General features: G+C 42.0%; 1 protein-coding gene and 1 long non-coding RNA gene across 3 annotated transcripts in view; one reads left to right on the forward strand and one right to left on the reverse strand.

Moving 5' to 3' along the window:
- The window catches only part of LOC127063807 (uncharacterized), a 193,766-nt gene extending 175,741 nt beyond the window's left edge, over positions 1–18,025 (forward strand). Inside the window, exons 3-4 of the long non-coding RNA XR_007781490.1 lie at positions 8,140–8,234; positions 17,192–18,025. This is a non-coding gene — a long non-coding RNA (uncharacterized LOC127063807). The remainder of the gene's footprint in view (positions 1–8,139; positions 8,235–17,191) is intronic.
- Positions 18,026–18,555: 530 nt separating this feature from the next.
- Positions 18,556–21,394, reverse strand: LOC127063796 (ATPase family AAA domain-containing protein 3A homolog). Of its 2 annotated transcripts, XM_050994001.1 has the most exons (5): positions 21,041–21,179; positions 20,684–20,948; positions 20,117–20,591; positions 18,999–20,022; positions 18,556–18,911 (listed from the first exon to the last, which is right to left on the reverse strand). In XM_050994001.1, exons 3-5 carry the CDS (start codon positions 20,557–20,559, stop codon positions 18,762–18,764), a joined length of 1,617 nt encoding a protein of 538 aa, XP_050849958.1. In that variant the 5' UTR covers positions 20,560–20,591; positions 20,684–20,948; positions 21,041–21,179; the 3' UTR covers positions 18,556–18,761. The 2 variants fall into 2 exon arrangements, with proteins under 2 accessions (XP_050849958.1, XP_050849957.1); XM_050994000.1 differs by lacking the exon at positions 20,684–20,948 and having other exon boundaries at positions 21,041–21,394.
- Positions 21,395–21,486: the final 92 nt, after the last annotated feature.

Here is a 21,486-nt window from a genome sequence, read left to right on the forward strand (position 1 = left end):
ACCAACGTTTTCTGCTTCGCGCGGAGCCACGCCGCGCGTGTAAGCGATAAAAGGCGGCCTTCAATGTTTATTTGCCTTCTCCATTGAGCTCGAAGAAAAGAAACGTAACGACGACGGTCGGTTACTTTCAAAGGAACGACTCCTTCTCGAAGATGCTCGATCGACGATTCGCGTTTCTCCGTACCTGATATATTTTGGCGAAATCGTATCGATGATAGATGCGACGATATTACGAGAAGAATCGAACGAACTTCCTCGTCGCTTGCTTTCAAAGGAAGATTCGAATCAATAGTCCGATTATTATCTTCGAGCACACGCGTCGACGTGTATCGTGGGAATTCTTTCGCCTCGTAACGGGACACCAAACCTCTTGGTCCTACGATCGCGTGACTCTATAAAGTTCCATTTCGTTCCATCTTAAGAGGGTCAAGATATGTCCCTGGAACATTATTCAAGGTCCGTTGTCGGAATGTCGAGGCAAAGGCAAAGAGAGAAAGAGAGAGGGAGGGAGGATCCTCTCCTTTTTGATAAGAAAGGATCTCGCGTGCATTTTTTCCTTTCCTTTTCGCTTGACGACGATCGTAGGTGCGAATCGTTGCATCTGGGCGTGGCGAATTGCCGCACGCGAACCTCGAACGACGATCGAGGGCTTCTAAGAAGAAGTATTGCCGAAATATGCGTAAACAATACCGAAGGGAAACGAATCAGAGCTATGAGAACGAGACGAGAAGGTAACCAACAGATTCGATCTCTTCCAATTGGAGGTATACGTTTTCTCGTCCTCTTTCAGAGATTTCACGTTGCATTGCCGAGAAGAAGAGGACGGAGAGGAAGGAGTCGAGCGGCGCCCGATCGATCGATTCGCGTCTACAGCCACGAAGCCACCACGAAGAACGAAGCCGAAGGCGGCTTTCGTTCCGGACCGACTGGTTCTGTTTCTCTCTCGGCGTCGATCGGCCACATTAATCATATTGCGAACGACGCCGCGCCTCTCTTTATTTATTCACCCTCTCTCTTTCGCTGGCTCTCTTCCTCCGCCTCGATATCTTCCTCTCCGCACAACTCGGCCCGCTCGATATTCGTTGCATGACTGCTGCTCACTGATCCTGACTCGCTAACAGACTCCAGTCACCCTTATCTTCCTTCTTCCACCGTGTGAAATGGCCGACAGAGAGAGCGCCTATCGAGCTATTTAATCCGACCTTGCAACGGCATCTCTTAACCTTCTTCTTTTTTCCCTTTCCTCCCATCCGACACGACTTTCATCTACCATTCGTTCCTACCAATCTACCAGTCCGTCTCCGTTCTTTTTTTCCGAGTCATAACGCTTAAAATCTCGATCGCGACTCTCGATCCGAGCGCGCGACCGTCCGTCGATACGAAAACAAAAATACGCTCGCGTCGACGCGAGCGTATCGATAAATGTCAATCTCTCTCTCCCTCTCTCGTTCCCTCTCGATTAAAAAGCGAATAAGAGTTTATTACTTATCGCAAGGAAACATCGGGCTCGACGCGCAAAAGTACGTCGAACCTTGCCCGGTAATTTCGAGACGAAGGAAGAAGAAGAAGTTGGTGGAAAAGCGGCGATCGCGCTAATAAGAGTGGGCGAGATTATTTATTGGCCATCGATGGAAAGACTTACGCGCGGTCGAGCGAGCAAAGATTACAGGCTATCCGTGCTAACAGGATGGAAGAAAAGGATCCCTTGGCGAGAAAGGGACTCGAGATGGATATAGAGAACGGGGCGATTTGAAAAGCAACCGCTGGAAAGAATTTGGTGGAGAAGGGTAATGATCGTGATGCTGGTGAATATCTTGACAGGATGGAGACTGGCCAGGGGCGACTGGAAAATTGATTTTTTGAAAAATACAACCACGCCTGGGGTTGCTTCTGTGAATCGGTGGCGGTGCTAACCATCGGACGCGATCGTTTCTACCTTCCTTCCTTCCTTCCTTCCTTCGAGAGAGCCCTTAAGCATCGGCGATAAATCGAACGGATTACAAAAAGGAAGCTCTGGACTTGCGGCCGAGGAATGTCGGCCATCGATGCCGAGAGAAGATGCCCTTTATAACGTACAAACGCTCGCTTGCAAATATGTCGCCATTGAAAATTCCACGTTGCTTCGAAGGTGGTATCCTTACATCTCCCTATCCAAATAAGCATTCATGCTGAAAGGACTGATCGCCGAATGAAATATCATACACAAAGTCCAAGCAAAAGATAATCTCCAATTAAATCCTCCTCGATTTATAAATTATCGAATCGATGGCAGCAACTCTACGCTCGAGTCGTCGCGGCTTATCGATGACTCTCGATCCAAATATTACTTCTAACTTTGTAAGGAGCAAGTCCAAGCACGAGTTTTATAACGTGCGTGTGCGAGCACTCTTATCGCGCTTCATCTACCAACTTACTAATCGGACGAATTATACAACAACGCATTAATCATAGTAATGGCACGAGAAAGTCGTAACAGCGGTAAACGCGAAAAGACACAGCTAAGACGTGGAGCGTCGTTCGTGGAAGAATAAAACGACTACCTAAAAAGGTAACGAAGGAATGAAGTAGCCAAGGTGTCCGAGACGAAAAAGTTCCAGATAAGAACTCTCTTTCTCTCTCTCTCTCTCTCTCTCTCTCTCGCGCGCGCGCGCGCGTTTCTTCTCCTTCTACGGTCGCCATAAAAACATATATTTTAACATACACAAAGCCGTTTCCCTGCCATTATGTTTGTATTCGCAGACCTGGAAGCCTTCCGTCCCCTCCTTTCAACCTTCAACACTCATTTCTCCTTCACGCCGAAAAAAGAAAGAGATAGAAATAAATTTGACAAGTCTCATCGGTGATCTCTAGGCCACAGTGTTTCCCAAATGTCCGCCACACGCGGTGACAGAAGAAATATAACGCCCTCTAATCCCGACAAAAACAAAGCGACTGCGAACGATACCGGGTATTTAACTAATCGTACCTTTTTAATCACGTTCTCTCTTCTCTCATACACTGCCATTTGTCTCTCTATCAAGCGTCACTTTTTCGCGACGAAAATATCTTTCCTTCTAATCATTCGTCGCCTCGATTTAACTTTGAGAGATTTTTATTTTTATCTAGAAATCTAAAAATGACGATAAGCGATAAAACATTTGTCCGTACGTCTATGAAAAGCCGTAATGAAACGTTCGCCGAAAGTGAGCCGTCCGTATGATCCATTTTGGATGGTCAAAAGAGTGCCAGTAACAAGATACTCACCGGCGCCCACTTTGGGAAACACTGTTCTAGATGCAAAGGAAAAAAGGCAAAGGTTTCGCCCACGCCCGAGGAGGAACAACTTGATACAACGGAGCCGTCTCGCTTACAATCTAGTCCTTATAGAATCCTTTTGAACCGAAAAGAGAGAGAGAGAGAGAGAGAGAGAGAGAGAGAGAACGATAAAGACAAAGGCAAAGGAAGGAACGAGAATGAGAGAAGGGAAGAGAATGAGAGAGACGGAGTAGAGTCGGTAGAATAAAGAGATGAGAAAGGGGGAAGAGGGAAATACTCTCAACGGCGTACACAATGGAGAGTCGGAAATTCGAGCCGATGCAACGAGAGAAGCATCTTCGGTAATGATGTAGCTAGAGATCTCACTCGGCGAATGGCTTTGTGGGGCGAGGGACGAACAAACGTTGAAAAAAAAATAAAAAGAAGAAATGTCTAGAGAGAACGACAAGTCTCATGGACGAAAAGAATCGACGGCATCTTGGGATTTATTCGAGGTCACGCGATAGAGCATCCTCAAAAATGTTGACGATGTGAACGAACCCTTAATCGTGGAAGCCCGAGTGCCGCGCCTCTTGTATTAGGTAGATTTCTTAACGCCCGTTATCGAGATGCTCCTTTGAGTCCGAAACGAACTGCACGGCAAATCTTGCCGTAGGATCTAACGTCGTGAATCGGATCTATAATACTTCTTCCTTCGTGCATCCTTCGTACGAAAGACCTTGGCCCCTGTTACATCTATGATTCGAGTTTACTTTCGAACCCTGACGAAGCTTCGTACGTTCCGCGATCACCCGACGAAAGATCGAAAATCGTAAGAAATGAAAGATCGAGCTCGCGTCGGGGCAATCTCTTTTCCATCGACAAAGTGATACAAACCTGTTCGCTATTGTCGTATTCGAGACTCGGCAACGAAGGCGAGGCGCTCCGAGATCGGCTACGTGATTTAAGGGACGTCTAGGATAGTAATGGAGTATAAACGTGACTGCGGGGGTGTGGCGAGAGCAGGTCGACCACATTTTGGAATCACTCGGACGAGTTATAAGCCTTTGAACGCAAGACATTTTCTCGACGTTTAATTGTGATTTACGATACGTTCGACGCGAGGAACCTTCTTCTTCCGTTCTTCTTTTTTTCTTTGAAAAAAAGGAAAGAATCCTTTTCGTTCCAATGCAATGTTTCCAACGTATAGCGGCCATTCTGGGCGAAAATCTAGATTATTTCGTTGATTCACGGCATTTCACGTTTTCTTGAAAGAAACATCGATCGAGAACGAAGACACGTGAATCACCGCCCACGCTGTTCATGAAAATTTATATTCGACTGCTACAAAACGATTCGCGGAACGATCCATGACGATCCTAAAAATCCATCAAAGTATCGCAGGTCTGTAACGAGAGCGAAATGGTATAACGAGCTAATGAAGAGATCTCGCTGTCCTCGGAACACACCGACGGACACATATACGAGTTTCCACTTTTCTCTGTTTTTCGTAGACGCTACAAAAATTGAACTGTAATGGAGTGTATACTTAGTAAAGGTCTACGAACCACTCTCTCCCGTTGAACCTATTTCACCGGCATCTACAAGAAGGTACACATACTCTGGCTCAACGTCCGAGCAAAGTAGAAAATTGTCGATCGCAAGCAAAACTTTGTTTTCCTTCGCGATCCCTTCTCAACGTACACTCCTATACCTCCCACTCGATATCGTAGCGCGAACAAGAACGTACGATTCTTACGAAAGAGATCTATCTTCTCTCGCGATCTGCTCTCGCGTTTATATCTCTTCTATCGGCAGGATCAGAGAAGAAACGGTAACATCTGTAAAAGCGGGAGATCGATCGATCGAAGAAGAGAAAGAGAAAGAGAAAGAGAAAGAGAAAGAGAAAGAGAAAGATCGCCTCTCGATCGTGAGTGGTTGGCAGGCGCGCGCGCGCGCGTGCCCAGAGCTCCCTCTTATTACTCCGACAGGCTGTCTCCCCGTCGTAAAAGCCAGCTGTATGTAAGTGCGGCGTGTGCACGATGGGAGCCGGTACGTTGATGCAAGGATCGTGGGTGTCGGTCCCACGCGTCTAGGTGGGGCCCGTCCTCTCCTCCTTCCCCTTCTCCTCCTCCTCCACCTCATCTCCTCAGCCTCCCTTTCGTTTCTTCTACTTCTCCTCTTTCTCCCTCTCTTTCTCTCTCTTTCTTTCTTTGCCTACCTACCTACCTACCTACCTACCTACCTACCTACCTACCTACCTCTCTACCTCTCCTCCTCGCCTTCTCTCGCTCATCTCTCTCTCCGGGGCCCCAGTCATTACATATATGGAAGGTGGAGGTCTTCCAAACGCGATCCAAACGAGTCTTCGTGATGCCGTCGTGAACTCACGAGAAAAGTATTCTTCCTCTCTTCCTTCTGTCTGTCCGTCCATCCATCCGTCCTTCTTTTTCTTCGGCCAATTTTCTGATTCATCCCAAAAGATTTTCAAAAACATCGAGAGATCGATCAAAAATGTTGTCATTCTAGTTCCAGATATAAGAGGCACGAGTACAATCGAATATTTTCATTTCGGTCGATCATTCGAATAACCGAAACTTTGGAAATCCTCGAATCGACGCGAATTACGATAATGCGCGTATATTGTTCAACGTATGCCACGATCCGATACTCGTGAGAAAAAAAAGAGAAGATTATTGCACGCGGCGATACCACTTTGCCGCTCGATCACCTATTCTTTTTTTAAGAGATCGAATCGCAAGACATCCGACACGATTATTAGTTACGAACCGTCAATGTCTCGAGCACGTAAAGCTCAATTCCATAATACCCAGATATCTTATCTACATTTTGTACAAAAAGGTGAGAAAAGAACGGAGTATAAATTCACTCGCATCTTCGATCAACGACCGTAGGACGGAATCTCCCACTTGGATAAAAAGGCATAAAAGGATAGAAAGGCCGCGAGTATCGCGAAAAGGGCTCGACGACAGCTCGCGTTACGCCTGGAAGCAGATCTCTTTGCAGTCTCGTTGCTTCTTTTTCTCCTTTTCCTTCGACGAAAACGAGACTTTGGCCTTCTCTTGGTGTACGAGCGTAAACATATGCAGATTGCCGGGTGGCAGCGTGTCCCCAAACTTTGCGTGCAAGATTATACACTTCGCGACGAGATTCCAGGACGCGAAGGAAAAAGGAAGAAGCCAGGAGAGAGAGTTTGAGTGAAAGAGATAGATAGAAGAGGGAGAGAGAGAGAGAGTAGATGAAAAGAGGGACGAGGGAGGCTGTGGAATCGCGATGCTGCCAAGGTGTAGCCAATATTAATAACAGGACATGTGTATCGAGTCCTCTGGAAGTTCGATGCTTCCGTACAACGCCGCCTTTCTCCTCCTACCTGACACGGATGCATTTTATTATGCTCTCCGCCTTGTCTCCTCTCTCCCTCCCTCCCTCCCTCTCTCTCTCTCTCTCTCTCTCTCGATCACCAACCGTATTAAATGCGATCGTCCTCCTGCCGTTGCGTTTAGCCGCTCCAACCTAAAACCAAAACGATCTCTTCGTACGATCTAAGACGTCGCTATTAAAAGAACTGAGAAAGAAGCACTCGCACTCGGGGGCGTACTTATGATATAAAGCGTATAAGTGTGGTAAAAATAAAGGGACGGCTATACATGGAATGCAGCGAGAAAGTGGACGTGAGAACGAAGAACGAAACGAAGAGGAAAAAAGAGAGAGAGAGAGCATATACGGAGCTACCTTTTATTATTGATAGTTACATGGTCGCGAGGCCAGCAGGGCATGTACGAAATTAATTTCGTACACGAGGAGAGTCCCAATATATTTGAGGGGAATAGTGCATAAATCAGCGATCGAATGCATTAGCTTCCAAAGGACTGCGCGATTATAGCGTTTAAAAGTACGTGGCTTTTGGCGCTCGTGAAAGAACCACGGCCGAGAGAATAAACGAGAGAGAGAAAGAGAGAAAGAGAGACAGGGCACACAACGCTCAAACTAAAGAAAGACAAACGAAGCGGTACGTTCGCTCGCCCACGCGCGCGAATTAAAAACCCTTGGATAAGGCGAAGTCTCGGAGAAGCGTGTTGGGCGAGGGAAAAGAAGAAAGACGGAGGAAGGACGAAAAAGAGAGGTGAGCGTGGAAAAAAGACTCGCGAGGGACCACCCCACCATAATCTCTTCGAGAAGAAGAAGGAGAAGAGGATGAAGAGGATAAAGAGGATGAAGAGGAGGAGGAAGAAGAAGAAGAAACGAACTGAAAAGCGCAGGAACGTGTGGGACGACGAAGCCAGAGGCCCTACGAAATTGGCGCCACTACCAACCTCCCTCCTCTGTCCTTTTCTTTTATCTCTCTTCTTCTCCTTGCTCCTCGATAAAACGACTGTTCACGTGCAATATTCGATTTTTTACAAAGACCCTCTCCAACGGAGAATATTCATGAGAGAGTTTAAACCTCGCGGGAAACGATACTCTGACGCTCTTAACGAGCCGACGAATATTTTTCTCTTATAATTATCGGTAATTACGTTAACGGCTAACATCCCACAGTAAGATTTCCTTAATAAACACTCAATAATTGCGTTGTTACGTGTATATTCTTTTGGATAAGTACATGGCTTCTTCGCTTTCTTACGTAGGTACATGCATCGTCTCGTTGCCTTCTCTATTCAAAAATATAGATGAGACTTTGAAAAGGACTTTTGAAAAGTCTAAAAAATATTTTATATCTTGATGACTCGATAAATAGTTTTATACGCGAAGAGGAGGCAAGACAATGAACTGTATAACATGGACGCTTTCAGATTCACTATATATATATGTATGTATGTATGTATGTATGTATGAATGTATGTATATATATTACGCTTAAATGAAAAAAATTTCGTTTTACAGATGCCTTTGCCAGACAAGAGTGGACTAAAAAAAACCTGATGATCTCGATCGGCTCGAAAAGGCAAGATCGTGAGATAAACGTACCTTTACCGAAGGTAAGAATGTGATTCGCGATAAAAAATCGTGAAAAGATATCTGGATACTCTTCATTTCTTACTTGAGAAAAAAAAAGTTATAAATTATTACGCACTAAAGTGAAATTCAAAACAATGCCAAAGAAATATATCTTCTTCTTCCACAAATTCCATTGGAAAGGTAAAGTTCTTCGTGTAATGCGCCTATAAATATTATTCTATATAGATTATTTTCTTATTCTAAAAAATCACTTCTCGTCTTTGACGATATTGAATCCGGAATTAAAAAAAAATTAACACGTCGGCTCATCGAGATTGTAAAAATTCTTCGCCGAGAGCGAACCAAGGAGGCATCTACGAGGCACTCTCCTCCCGCCAATTACACCGTGACTAATGCTCCATGGCCGTGGGCATCTTTTCGAAATTCATCAAAATAAAGTAAAAGTATCGGGTATACGCGGTGGTCGGTAAAGGACCACCGAGGAGAATAATTCATTATACGTAGAATATCTCGCGAGGAATTAGTAATAGGAAACTCGTACGATACAATTTCGTATAGCGTACGATGTATCACACGTTATGTGTACCACACACGTATACATTTGTAAAATACGAGGTTAAGAACGACATCGTATATCTCTGCTCGCAAAATATAAACAATGAGAAAATTGAAAATAAGAGGCGGTGATATATTCGTTTGCTCGCACGCAACGATTATGTACGCAAACAACAATACATAGGAATCCGAGGAGCTCGAAGAACGGCATTAACGAAACAACAACGTCGACGACGACGACGACGCAGCTCCGCTCGTTTTTCATACTACGTACTTTCACAGCGTGACCCGTGGCATACCGTATATACAATAACTTTCTTGCTAATTATAAAATAGTGATACGACCGCAGTGTGCGTATAAACATGGTAACACATCGAAAAACACGAAGCCAATTATCTGCCGCCCGGTGAGAACGAACGCACGCCCTCTCATAAAGTGCTCGTCCCGTAGTTCCGCAAAGAAAAAAAGAACAATGAGAAGATCAACAATAAGGAATAATCGTATCTTAAGTTTTGAAAAATATTAAACGCGCCCTCGATCCTGATTGAAATCATTCAAAGTTTATAGTCTGTATTTGATCGAATGTCATTCAATCATCGAACAAAGATCTTCCTCTTTGTTATACATAACTATTAGATGTTTAATCAAAAAAAAAAAAAAAAACAAACAAATGTACGCGGCGAGTTATTGAAATGAAACGTATAACCTCCTTGCACGGTCCATTAACGTTATTACAAGTGCGGTGGCAGTGGCGGCGTCGTCAAGTAGAGGAAGCATAAGAACGTTTAACTTTAATTTTAATTTAAAATCATTGCGTCCGATGGGAGGACCACCTACGATCAGTAAGGAGGTCCGTCTCACTTCGAGAGGAGAGAGCTCGGGACTAAACCGCTGCTGAGAGTTCAGTCGGATTTCGTTTGACTTTTCGACGAAAGATTTAAGCAAATTCCAACTCGTTCAAATGACGAACTATTCGATTTATAGAATGGTACGAAATCGATCTCGTTTCGTATGTTTCGCCAGTTTTTGTTTATCCATCGATCCAAGAGTAAAAGAAATATCGCGAGAATGAAAAAGTTGGCATTTCGAAAACGGACGAATTAGTTCGAAAGTAAGAGACTTGAACGAATCCTTTTGCCGTCGAAGATCCATCGCTGAACGAGCCACGAGCCAAGGTTCTCCAGGTAGCAGCGTACCCGACTCGGAGGCGGATGGCCATTGTTGAGACCTCCCACTGGGACCGCGACTCCTTGTCATCGCTCACATCGTCTGCGGCGAAGAGAAGCAGTCACAACACGACCGCGAGTGACGAGAAAATGCGTAATTACTTTGTCGTGAGCGCACGTGCGTCTCGTTCCTCGCTATTTCTCCGTTTCAAAAGGTGCGAAATGAAAACGAATACTGGAATGGAGAGGGCTGAGGGGAGGGGAGAAAGGATACGCGCAAACGAGGAAAATAATATTGTCGTTTACTTCTCGTAGAACGTAAATACGTATAAGGTCATAGAAGACAATAGACCGACGCAAAGAGTAAAATAGAAAAACGAAAGGAAACAAACGCCGGTGGGCTATAACGATGAAACGCTTTTACTCATCGACATTATTAACGAGCCGCCGAGTAACGTACGTCGAGTACGTTAATGACGATGATCGATCGTAGAATCATAACTATCGTTACTCGCGAAGGAGAATCGAGAAGCTCTTCGAGGAAAATAGAGAAACGAGATTCCGTCTCGGCGATTATTCGAGTCGGTCTTCCTGCGAATCTCGCTAAAGAGAAAGAGATAGGCAATTCGATGACGACGCATAAAGCTTTCCATATTTCCATCCGGTACCTCGATTAATAACGCGTTAGAGCGATACGGTAACTAAACGACGACAAATACGGAGTAGCGGCACTAATACGGAACACCGGGATTTATCGTCCTTACACATGCCTCGATTTATCAAGAACTACAAGAGCTACCTCCACGTATGTGCGTCACGGACACACGAAAGAAGAATAATGATCGGCTGTACGAAGCCACATACGTTTAGTAAACCCTGTCGATTCGTTAAACTTATCCTCCGACTTTGCGAGCCTTAGACGTTTATTTTGGTCTCTGCCGATCCGGCGATACGTCATAAATAGCCGGCATTCAAATTTACGTAGAGTAAGATCATTAAGGACTTTTAAGTAAATAACTTGAGACTCGCTCGTCGAGGATCTCCCTTAATCAGGGTTTTTTTCGTCGACCGTAGGCGCCGGTACCATGGAGGATCGTCGCAGGACATAAATCGGCATCCTCGTGGCGTATCGCGCGGACTGCACGCGAGAAGGACGCGCGATGCACCGACCGACCTACCGCCTACTTGCACTTGCACACTCGGCAAGCACGTACTTACGTACCTGCATGTACGTAGGATCGCTACGTACCAACGTATCTACATGCGCGTAGATACACGCTTGGAAGGAGAAACGCCGTGTGCGGGCTCGTGCGAGCCCGCGTACACACTTGACTAGATTTGCGAGCGTATTCGAGCTCGGCCTTTAAATCGCAATTTTCCACGCATAATTTCGTAGCGTAACGTAACGCAAACGAACCGAACGGACTACCTAACGTAACCGTAGACGCAACTCTGATTCCTCGTGACGATCCTCCAGTGCAGGACTCAAATTTTCTTTCATTTTCGACACAGACAAGTGCAAGACGTTGAAATAGTATAAAACGTAAAGGTGCTTCCTCGTCATCGCCTATCGCCAGCACCACCTCCGCTTCCTCCACCTCCACGAACGTCACGCTTCTCGATGCGAAGGAAAACGGATTTTGCCCACGTGCAAAGCCCTCCACCCACAGGGTGGAAAAGGAGGGGAGATGGCCAATACACAACAATGAACGCTCAGGATTTATGTTGTAGCTCGTGCTAATATAAAAGCCAATTTATTTCGCGTCGGAGAAGGAAGAGAGATACCCCCTCTCCTTCTCTCTCTCTCTCTCTCTCGCGTGCGCGCGCGCGTTCTCCAACTCCTACCCCACTCTACTAGTCACTTTGTCTCAGAATATAAGCGCTGGACACACCGTTCTACAATTTATGCACAATAACTTTGTACAATAGGCAAAATTTATCACGAAAACAATGTCGAACGTACCTGGAATTTATGTACGAACGAAGCTACTCGGCCTTCGCTTCGACTACTCCTAGAATCGGAGAGGACGTTGCTTTTTTAACGATTTGATCTCCCTCTCGAACAACTCGATCGCGTAAATCGGGCCGTGAAAGTGAAAGGACGGAAGGTGACTGTTGCCCGTAAGGATTATTGAACGTATCACGTGCGCGTTTCAAATTCGCTCGATCTTTCGAAAGAGATATTCCTAGACAGAGAATGATAGATAAAGGTGCAATGTTCGATCCACGGGGCGTTTATTTTCAACGCGTCGGGATTCGCGGTCGCGGGAACCACCACCACGGTATTTGGTTAATATTCTTATCCCAAAACGGTAGTTAAACTCTAAACCGGGCTCATAAGGCGGTACTTGGAAAAAGTTACGTAAATAATAGCTCCAGCGGAAAACGAAGGATTGAAATAGTATGTAGGTATTTCGACGATATGACTAACTAGCGATGTCACGAGTATCTCTTTCGTCCGTAGTCATTTAGGCGTTCCTCTAGGCATTCCTCTAGCTTTCGACCTTGAGTTTCGTAATAAACGTTCTTAAAAGGTAGATACTACTGACGATCTCGGTCGTGAGTAAAGAATTGTGCGACTTTAATGTACCTACATAGCTACATTATCGCGACGATGGATACTTAAGATCGTAGACAGTGTTGCGCAACATACGTACAAGGTTAATTTCGTATCGCATAAAAGTGACAATTTACCGGTTACTTTTATAGAGTCAAGATAAAGTAGCCATCAAAAGAGTATCCATAAAAGTATCCATAAAGTGGCGTACAAAGAGGTATGATCTTCTCGTACCTTTACACGCCATTTCGAATTCACAGTCGTCAAGGATGAGCATTCCGGGTACGGAGAAACGATGAAATAACGAATTGAGATATTTATAGCACTCGGAAATCACTGTGGAGAAACGAACCCGTTCGATTAATAAATTTCAAAAGACGCAGGCAAAGACGAGCGCCTTACAAGAGTCCGACGTTCGAATCGAGCCTTTTAAGTTGGGATCACGATCTCTATCTGCACCCTTCTCTCCCTTTTACACATTTTTATCCGACGAAGAAACGCGTCGTCTAACGAACCAAACGATCGTCCGGACGAGCTAACAGGCAGAGTAATTTAAAGTGTAACTCGTCCCAAACGTGTTGCGCGTCCTAACGTGGGCATCGAAACAATGCGCCTGATGGACAATACTTATTAGTTTCGGGGAGGTGGGCGAGTAATTTTCTCAGTCCTTCTTTATGATGCAGGAGTAGAAGCGAGTATGAAGCGAGGCCAAGAGAATGCCGCCTACAGCCGGAGCGAGGTGCCGGTCTATCATTGCCGAGGTTGCACGAAATCGCTTTCGGAAGAAACATTTGAAGTTTCGATCCCACGTCTTTCCAGTGGTTTCAAGATAAAGAGGAGAGAGAACAAAGTTCTTAAGCGTTAATCGATCCCACCAATTTTGTTATTAACGCGAAAAATGCAAACGCTTCGGTCTCTCGACGATAAAAGGGCCGGCCGTTAACGAACGACTCTTCGACCGACTTCTCGAACGATTCCTCAAACGACTTCTCGAAGGATCTACGAGGGATTAACTTTCGTGGGCACAAAGTCGATACCGCCGAACGATAAATCAGATCGTGCCGTTCCGAGAGAGTGGTATTAAGCCCCTATCGCATTACGCGGAAAATAGGGCAGCTTGACGAATATTTAGACCGCGACCAGTCGAACCAGTCCCCGCTGGCGGATTCACCTCGCCGCGATATAACTTGCCCGCTGCCGAATCATGAATAAATTTTAACGAGATCGAGCACGCTTGTGATCCTGCGAGTTGCCGAATGCCGCTTGTACCTACACGCGCGCGCTCGCGTCACGCACGCACACACACACGCACGCGCGCGCGAGCGCTTAAATATATGTAGGAAAAAGTTATAAATCAAAAGTTCTAATCAGACTGCTTCATCGAGCCCACTTTTTGATAAGTTATGAAGGGAGGAGGTAGGAGAGCTTGAATACGAAATGTTGCTAAAATTTGGAGCCGAGAAACGAATCGAACGCCGGCCGATTCGATATCTCCAATTCCAAAACCGATCCTAAAACGTACGCCTTAGAGGAGGAAACCAAGTTCGTCTTGAACTTAAAAAACTAATTTACATAAAATGTATAATATTCTAAACGCGCGATGATCTTTAGAAATTTCTCGGTTAGGTTTTATAGGCCTCTCGGAATAATTTCAGCTATCGCATCGGACAACTCGATCCTAATGAACGACGCGAGGAACTCGAAGAGAACGAAACGATTACCGCACGCCATCGTTGAAAGACAAAACTTTTGACTTTCTACGGTCGCGAGGGAAGTTAGTTAACGAATTTTTTCATTCGGACGAAACTAATTTAACGTGCTTAATAACTCCCCCTCGATTCTCGTAGGCAGTATCGAACGATATCGTAGGTAAATTATTTTCTGTCGTAGCCGAATAAAATTGGTTCGTTAATATCTTTTATCGAGAAAGCGAAACAAGTCGTACTAGTATGGAATACCTTTCCCTCTCTCTCTCTCTTGCTCGTAAAATCCTACACACAAAGTGTCGGACACACGCGATGACGTAAGTTGCATTTCACTGCAAAAAAATGTACAACTATATGTAAAGAGATAAATTGTGGCGAAACGCAGAGGCGCGCGCTCGTTCGCGTAACGATTCACAGAGAACCGCGAGACTACGTGTACCCTAGAATATTTATGCAAATCGAGAGCGTAAAATGCTCCTCCACACAATTTACCTCCTCGTTATCCCACGTTCTAGGATTAAATGAAGTCTTCTCCAAGGAAGCCCGATTAATATGCACGCAGTCTTTCTCTTTTCTGCTTCTCTGCTTCGAACGTAAGCACGAAAAATGTTGCGATATATCGATACTAATCTAAAATCTTACGATCGGTATTTCGAATAAAGAGCTCGCCAGTGATCTTGAAAAAGCTAGAAAAGAAAGGGAGAACGGAAAGGAAATGGAACGTGCATAGCCTTGCGTATCGGAAAAGCTAATCTATCTCGACGCGTCAGCACGTTCATTCGTAGTACATACCGTGAAAATTGTAGTTCACCCACGTGAGATAAGCCGCACCTCTCGAAAGAACGAACGAATGAAAGGACACGGAGAAACATTTGAGAGAGAAGGAAAGAAATAGAGAAGCCAGTTTGGTTGACGCGCGCGTTTACAGCCACAGGCACAGTTACAGCTACAAGCGGTCGGTTATTTAGCCACGCTCCAGTAAGCGTTTTCAAGAGTACGCTTTGTGACCCATTATGGCGCGTGTCGGGACGCGTGTCGTAGACTCGGTGCAGGGACCTGCCACGCGACGCAAATATAGATGCGACTTCTCCTTTCTCTTTTTTTACGCCGATAACTATTTTCGATATCCCTTCTACTCTTTTCCTAGAGATCCTAGAGAAAAGCCGTAATTCAATGGTATTGAGAAAGCAGGCTTCTCTCGCATCAACGGGTTGCATCTGTCCGTGCGAGTCCGTGCGAGAAGAAATACGGCTCGATTTTCTGAATGACTGCACGTGTAAGCGCGTGACTGCGGAAGCTAAGAAGATACGATCCGCAAATAGTAGAGCCCGAACCGAAAAAAGACGGCGGAAATAGAGAAATGTTTTCCTAACCCAGAGACAAGAATAAATACAAGCGATGCGTATCCGTGAATAGAGAGAGAGAGGGAGGGAACTCGTCAAAAATTAGCTGACGAGTAGCTCATTTTTTCAATAGTAAGAGTCGATTCGAATCGAGATAAAAAAAAGGTGATAAAGAAAACGTCAAGCATCCTACCCTCTTGTTGGCCACTGTGGATAATTGAAAGCGCATCCACCGACGCGTTGAGTTTCTTCTTTTCCTCGCTTATACAAGAGTATATTTCGCTGCTTCGCGAGAAGAGAGAAGACGCAAGCGCGAAATTAACAAACCAAGCGAAACGAAAGAAATCAAGCATGACGGAACAAGAACTCTATACTTTCTTTCGCATCTTTTGTTCCCCCCATACATATATTATTTATCTCGCTTCCTTATCTCTTTTCTTAGTACTCTACTATTGTTGGTTGAGTCTCTTGATCACGTTTAAAATTCTCTCTCTACAAATATCTTAAATATCTTCAATAATTTCAATTATCTTGCATTTATTTTCAACAATTTACGATGCACGTGAAATATAACTAACGAATAATTAAACAATAGGACATTCTGATTAACATTACATAGTTCGTAACAAACATTAAACGTCAAATAAATTCATATTCCATTAACGTGATAATTTTAATTAATATTTCGTCAAACGTAATTATTATTATTCTTGATCATATAATCGACAAAATCCAGATTTGAGTTGTGAATTAGCAATGTAAAGTATTAATATTTTAATATTTATTCGGAATTTCATTGAAAAGATTTCAGAAATACATTGATGTATGCAGCCATTCGCCCGATAGTACTTGCGTTACATGATTTACAATTAGATTTCAATATATCGCAAGTAATATCGACCCAGGTCCCACCACGTGGAGGTTGCTGCTTATGGAGACCCTTGGACTGACTCCTTGACGACTATACTCCAAAATCCACGGTACCAGAGAAACGCGCTACTTACCGAGAATTCAAAGTCCCAATACTATTTGAGAGGGCCACTTCCCGCTTAGGGATAACAGGATCGCAATATCGGAAGCTTCGATCACTACTGTTCAGTCGCCACGACCGTCAGTACTTTCCGAATTGCGAACAATTAAACAGAGTCCACGATAGGACTTAATCGCACCCGCAAATTTACGCCTTGCTCGCATAGGTGTTGTTCTCTTCATTATAATAACCAATCTCCTTATTATATAACAAATGAATCCATTCCTCGATGATCTAGAAAAGGAGAAGAGGAATTAAAGAAGAGAAAGCTGAAAAATATGATGCAACTCGGAACTCGAAGATCGCTCCATCCAGGCAAAACCAAAGTATCAAAATCGAGTTCGATTATTAACAAAATCAAGGTAACGGGGTGATCGTCGCTCCGCGAGAATTCGGGCTAAAGTTGTAGACCAGAGCGTTACCGACTTGCGCATAACTCGACCATCGCAATATCGTAAGCTTCACCATTATTGAACACGAATGATCGTGCTTTCACGACGATTTCGCCAGGAGTTATTGTACTCCTTGTATATTATACATCGTTTAAATAATTATAAAATTTCTTTCTAAGACCCGATAGTAATAACGACTGTATTTACTTATTTTTTTTTTATTATAGAATCGTCAAATGCCTGGACAAATTACCATGGTTTCTCCGTGTGATCATAGCAAAATGCGTTTCCTTGCATCTGGGTTGCATCGTTTAGAATGAGATCAGAAAATCTGAGCATCGGTTTACGCGTGCCAAACAAGGAAGCAATCGCTACTTTACAGAAACAAACCACACACCACTCTAGCGTTTATATGAAAATCAGTAGTGGGGACAAGAGCTTCTTCTCTTTTACCGCAAAGTCTAAGGGGCGCCACTATACGAAACTTTTTTTCACAAAAAATATCGAAAACATTTTTACGCTACGAGTCGAGGAATAATTCTTGAAATAAATCTTGGTGAACAAGTTCTCATTTTAAAAATGAAGGTTTAAGTAAGCACATGGCTTTCTCGAATTTGTTAAAAAACTTTATTTTCATGCATAAACTATTGTCGGAAAAACTTCATTTTTTGACACGATTTTATTCAAAGAAAATAAAGCTTTTTCTAAAATTTGAGAAAGCCATGTCCTCGTTTGAACTTTCATCTTTAAAATGAGACCTTATTCATCAAAATCGTTCGAAAGTTATACCTCTAACAGCTTTAATCTGATATTTCTATAATTGGCGTTATTTGAAAATCCGAATCAATACCGAGTATGTAAACAAAACCCGCGACCGACTTCCACAGCCATCAGTCTTCTTTTCTATTTCGACGAGTAAACATCGCAAATCTCTCCGCCTTATTATATTTATTATTGTAATATAATTAACTATTACTTAAACAACTGCTTAAATATTACCAAATTTAAGGTAAATCTTTTAATACAGAATTTTTTTTAATAAATCTAGGAATAAGATGAAATTATTTTGAAAACCGAATAATTATTGTTTATTTGATGTTTTATGCAATGAATAACAAATAACCTATATACTTTGTAAAATTATTTAAGATTATATGTTGTTGTACATATATACAAATTACTATACAAGTAAATAGAGTATTGTTAATAAACGATATTTTCTAATTTTCAAATTGTGAAATATAAATAAACCTTCGTAAAAAATTATATTATTGAATGGGACAAGCAATCGTAATATTGCCAAATACGTTAATGATATAAGCATACTTTTATTTACTAGACATTTTATATTTTCCTAAATTTGAATCTACCATTCGACTCCCGACTTGGAATTTTGAGAAAACTTTATAACGCGCATGATCTGAAAATTGGTAGACTTCTAAATAAGTGTGATTAGATCGACTTGCCAGAATTAGTACGAATTAATTATCAATCGTTATGAATACTCCGAGAATATTTTTCAATGTATTTTAAATACTCTTTCTTTATCTCTATTATATTGCTGGAAGTATGCACAAGATAATACAATAAATATTTTTAAAGTGATGTTTATCAGTTGAAACAGTTATATATAATATTACAACTTCATCATACTTGCAACTTGTTTAAAAAATGGAAAATATACAACTGAAATGAATATTATCTGTATCAATAATGTTTGTACTTATCACTGCAACAATTGGAACTAATATTTATACACCAATCTTTTAATGTTCTTCTCTTTATACATGTTATTAATCAAGCTGTAGCAATTGTCCTTTCTTCTTCTTTTCTTTCCGTATGAACTTCTATTGCTGGAGATTTAGATTCCATTAACTGTGCACTGCTCTCTTCAGTTGCATAAATAGATTTGGATTCTTGTTTTTCTTGCTCACTCTGCCATTGCACCTTTAAAATAAAACACAAACAAATTTATGTTCAACCGTATCATAAAATTTAATGTTTCTTTTGTTTTTTCATAAAAAAATAAAATACCTTCTGTTTATGTTGTTTAATAGCTTCCACACATCTATCTACCACCATTGACTCTGTTAAGACACCATCTTCAGACGCATATGCTACTGCTTGCCACGCAACACCAAGTTTTGCTAATTCCCTACCAGACATTCCTTCTGTCATTTTAGCCATTTTACTACACAGAGCACCATAATCAAATTGTGCTACTTTTAATCTTTTATTGCCTTCGATAGCTGGATGAAGAACAAATTTATCAAAGTAAAGACGAACTAGGCGCTCACGTTCTTCGATACCCGGAAGATGGAACTCTACCATTTCATCCAATCTATCATTCACTGCCCAGTCAAATTGTTCTGGAGTATTTGATGCCAAAACTAACATAAATTTATTACTTTGCTCGCCTGTTCTATATAAAAATGCATTTAACATTGCTCTTAAATCTTCTGATATATGTTCGCTCGATCTTTTCCTTAAAAAAGCATCTGCTTCGTCGATAAATAATAAAAGACCTTTTCTGGACGTCGTTGCCCAATCAAAAACTTTATGTATTGCAGTGACACCATCCCTTCCCAAAGGTGCCAGATCACCGCCTGTCACAATCGCATAATCCATGCCAGAATGTTCTGCTAATTTTTTAGCAAACATGGTCTTACCAGTACCAGGTGGACCATGCATTAATATATTTCTATACATTCCACGATTTTGTTTTGTATTTTTAGTAGCTATTGCAACATCACGTAATCTTTCTTCAAGTTTTGGTGCTAAAACTACACCGGATAAAGCATCAGTCTGCTTATCTTTGAATTTTTTAACAGCTTGTATAGGATGTTTTACAGTATCCAATATTGTAAATCTAGAAGTTTCTCGAACTAAAGATGGTTTTCCTAAACGAGATTCGATATAACGTGCAGCTATACTTGTTGATCCCTTAGCAGAGTATACGCCAAAGGCTAAAAGTGATAAACCTCCTGCAGCAGCAAGAATTTTGTCCCAATCTTGTAAAAGAGCGGTGACTCCAGTACCAAGTACCGAACCTGCAGTTCTAAAAAGTATCATTCAAATAAATATTTAGGGACAAAACAATTTTCAGATTCAAATCAGAAAAAAGATAGGCACTTTATCTTTTTCATAGTTACCTTATAGATTCTAAGACAGTAATCCTATTTTCAGATGCCTTCAATCTAATTTGTTCCAAGTTGAGATCTTGGTTTTCCCTGTCAATCTTTGCTTTAGCTTTAAGTTCTGCTTCTAATTTTCTCATTTCATTTTTATGTCTCAATTCCATTTCGTGCTCAATGGTGGCTTTTCTCATAGCTTCTTGTTTAGCTACCGATTCCTCTTGCCTTCTTAAATTTTCATCATTCATTCTTTGTTGCTGTGCCAATTGATCGTCGTAACGTTTTCTAGCCAACTGATCTTGATATTGAGCCCTTGCTTGGTGCTGTTTTGTTTCTTCTTGCAAGGTTTTACGTTTCTCTTCTCCTTCTACACGTTTTTGGTCAACTTTCATTTGCTCGATACTAGCTTCATACTTTTTTAGTTCTGTTTGCATTTCTGTTTGTTTAGTTACCTCTTGCATTTTGGAAAGTTCCAAAGCTTGTACAGCATGAGCTAGAACAATCATGATATATCTTACTCGTATTAGTTAATATTATATATAATACTATACTTATTAATTGAATTATGTTTTTATTAATGCAAACCTCAATTTATGGATTGGAATAAAATTTACTGAAATTTATTTTTTGTTTCATAAAAAATATTTTCGTTATATAGTTATTAAACATTTCTAATTTAAATTAGAAACTGAATTATCAAATATATTTGCTTTATATTTAACATATAGATGATCTTACACATCGAATATTATATTTAACAAATATAATGTAATAATGTAAACTACATAATAACGAAAATTGTCATCGTCATAAACTCATTCATATAAATTTTATGAATAGGAACATGTTTCTATAACCAAAGAACGTAATCAATTCTCGCTTACGTAACCTAAATATAATGTAAGATCGATGTCAAAATTAATTAAGAAAAAATAATCATACAAGATCTTTCAAGTTCTTTGGCAGCTGCAGCCGCCCTTTCTAATGCGCTCGAATCGAATCTGTAAGCTTCCATTTGAGATTTCATAAAATTTTTTGGAGGAGAACCATCTCCACCACCGTCTGCGCCTGATGCCGGTGGTTTAATAAATTGAGAAAAATCCTGTGGCTGTTGTGTGTTACGATAACCAAAAAGCCACGACATTTTTAAATAAGTGCAACAAGTATGAAAATTCTTGGAAGTACACGTTTGTTCTTTCTTTTTAAAGTTTAAATTATTATCCTTCAGTAATTCGATAAAGCGAACCTCTCACGTGCACTTTACGGACATTGGACACGACCAACACGAACCATGTAATACGTTTTAGAATTAACCAGAACGAACAGCGCGAAAACGAAGGACACGCAATTTCATGCGACTGCACACGCTATTGGATATATCTAATAAC

The sequence above is a fragment of the Vespula vulgaris genome, chromosome 5 (assembly GCF_905475345.1).
Source record: "Vespula vulgaris chromosome 5, iyVesVulg1.1, whole genome shotgun sequence".
NCBI lineage: Eukaryota > Metazoa > Arthropoda > Insecta > Hymenoptera > Vespidae > Vespula > Vespula vulgaris.

Bases quoted from the DNA above. Each gene is read 5' to 3' on its own strand.
- LOC127063796 (XM_050994000.1), bottom strand. From the start codon at position 21,242: ATGTCGTGGCTTTTTGGTTATCGTAACACACAACAGCCACAGGATTTT. The intron at 20,592-21,040 runs GTATGATTATTT...TGATTGTTCTAG, and splicing joins CAAAGAACTTGAAAGATCTT to CTCATGCTGTACAAGCTTTG. The intron at 18,912-18,998 runs GTATTTTATTTT...TTTATTTTAAAG, and splicing joins TTAAACAACATAAACAGAAG to GTGCAATGGCAGAGTGAGCA.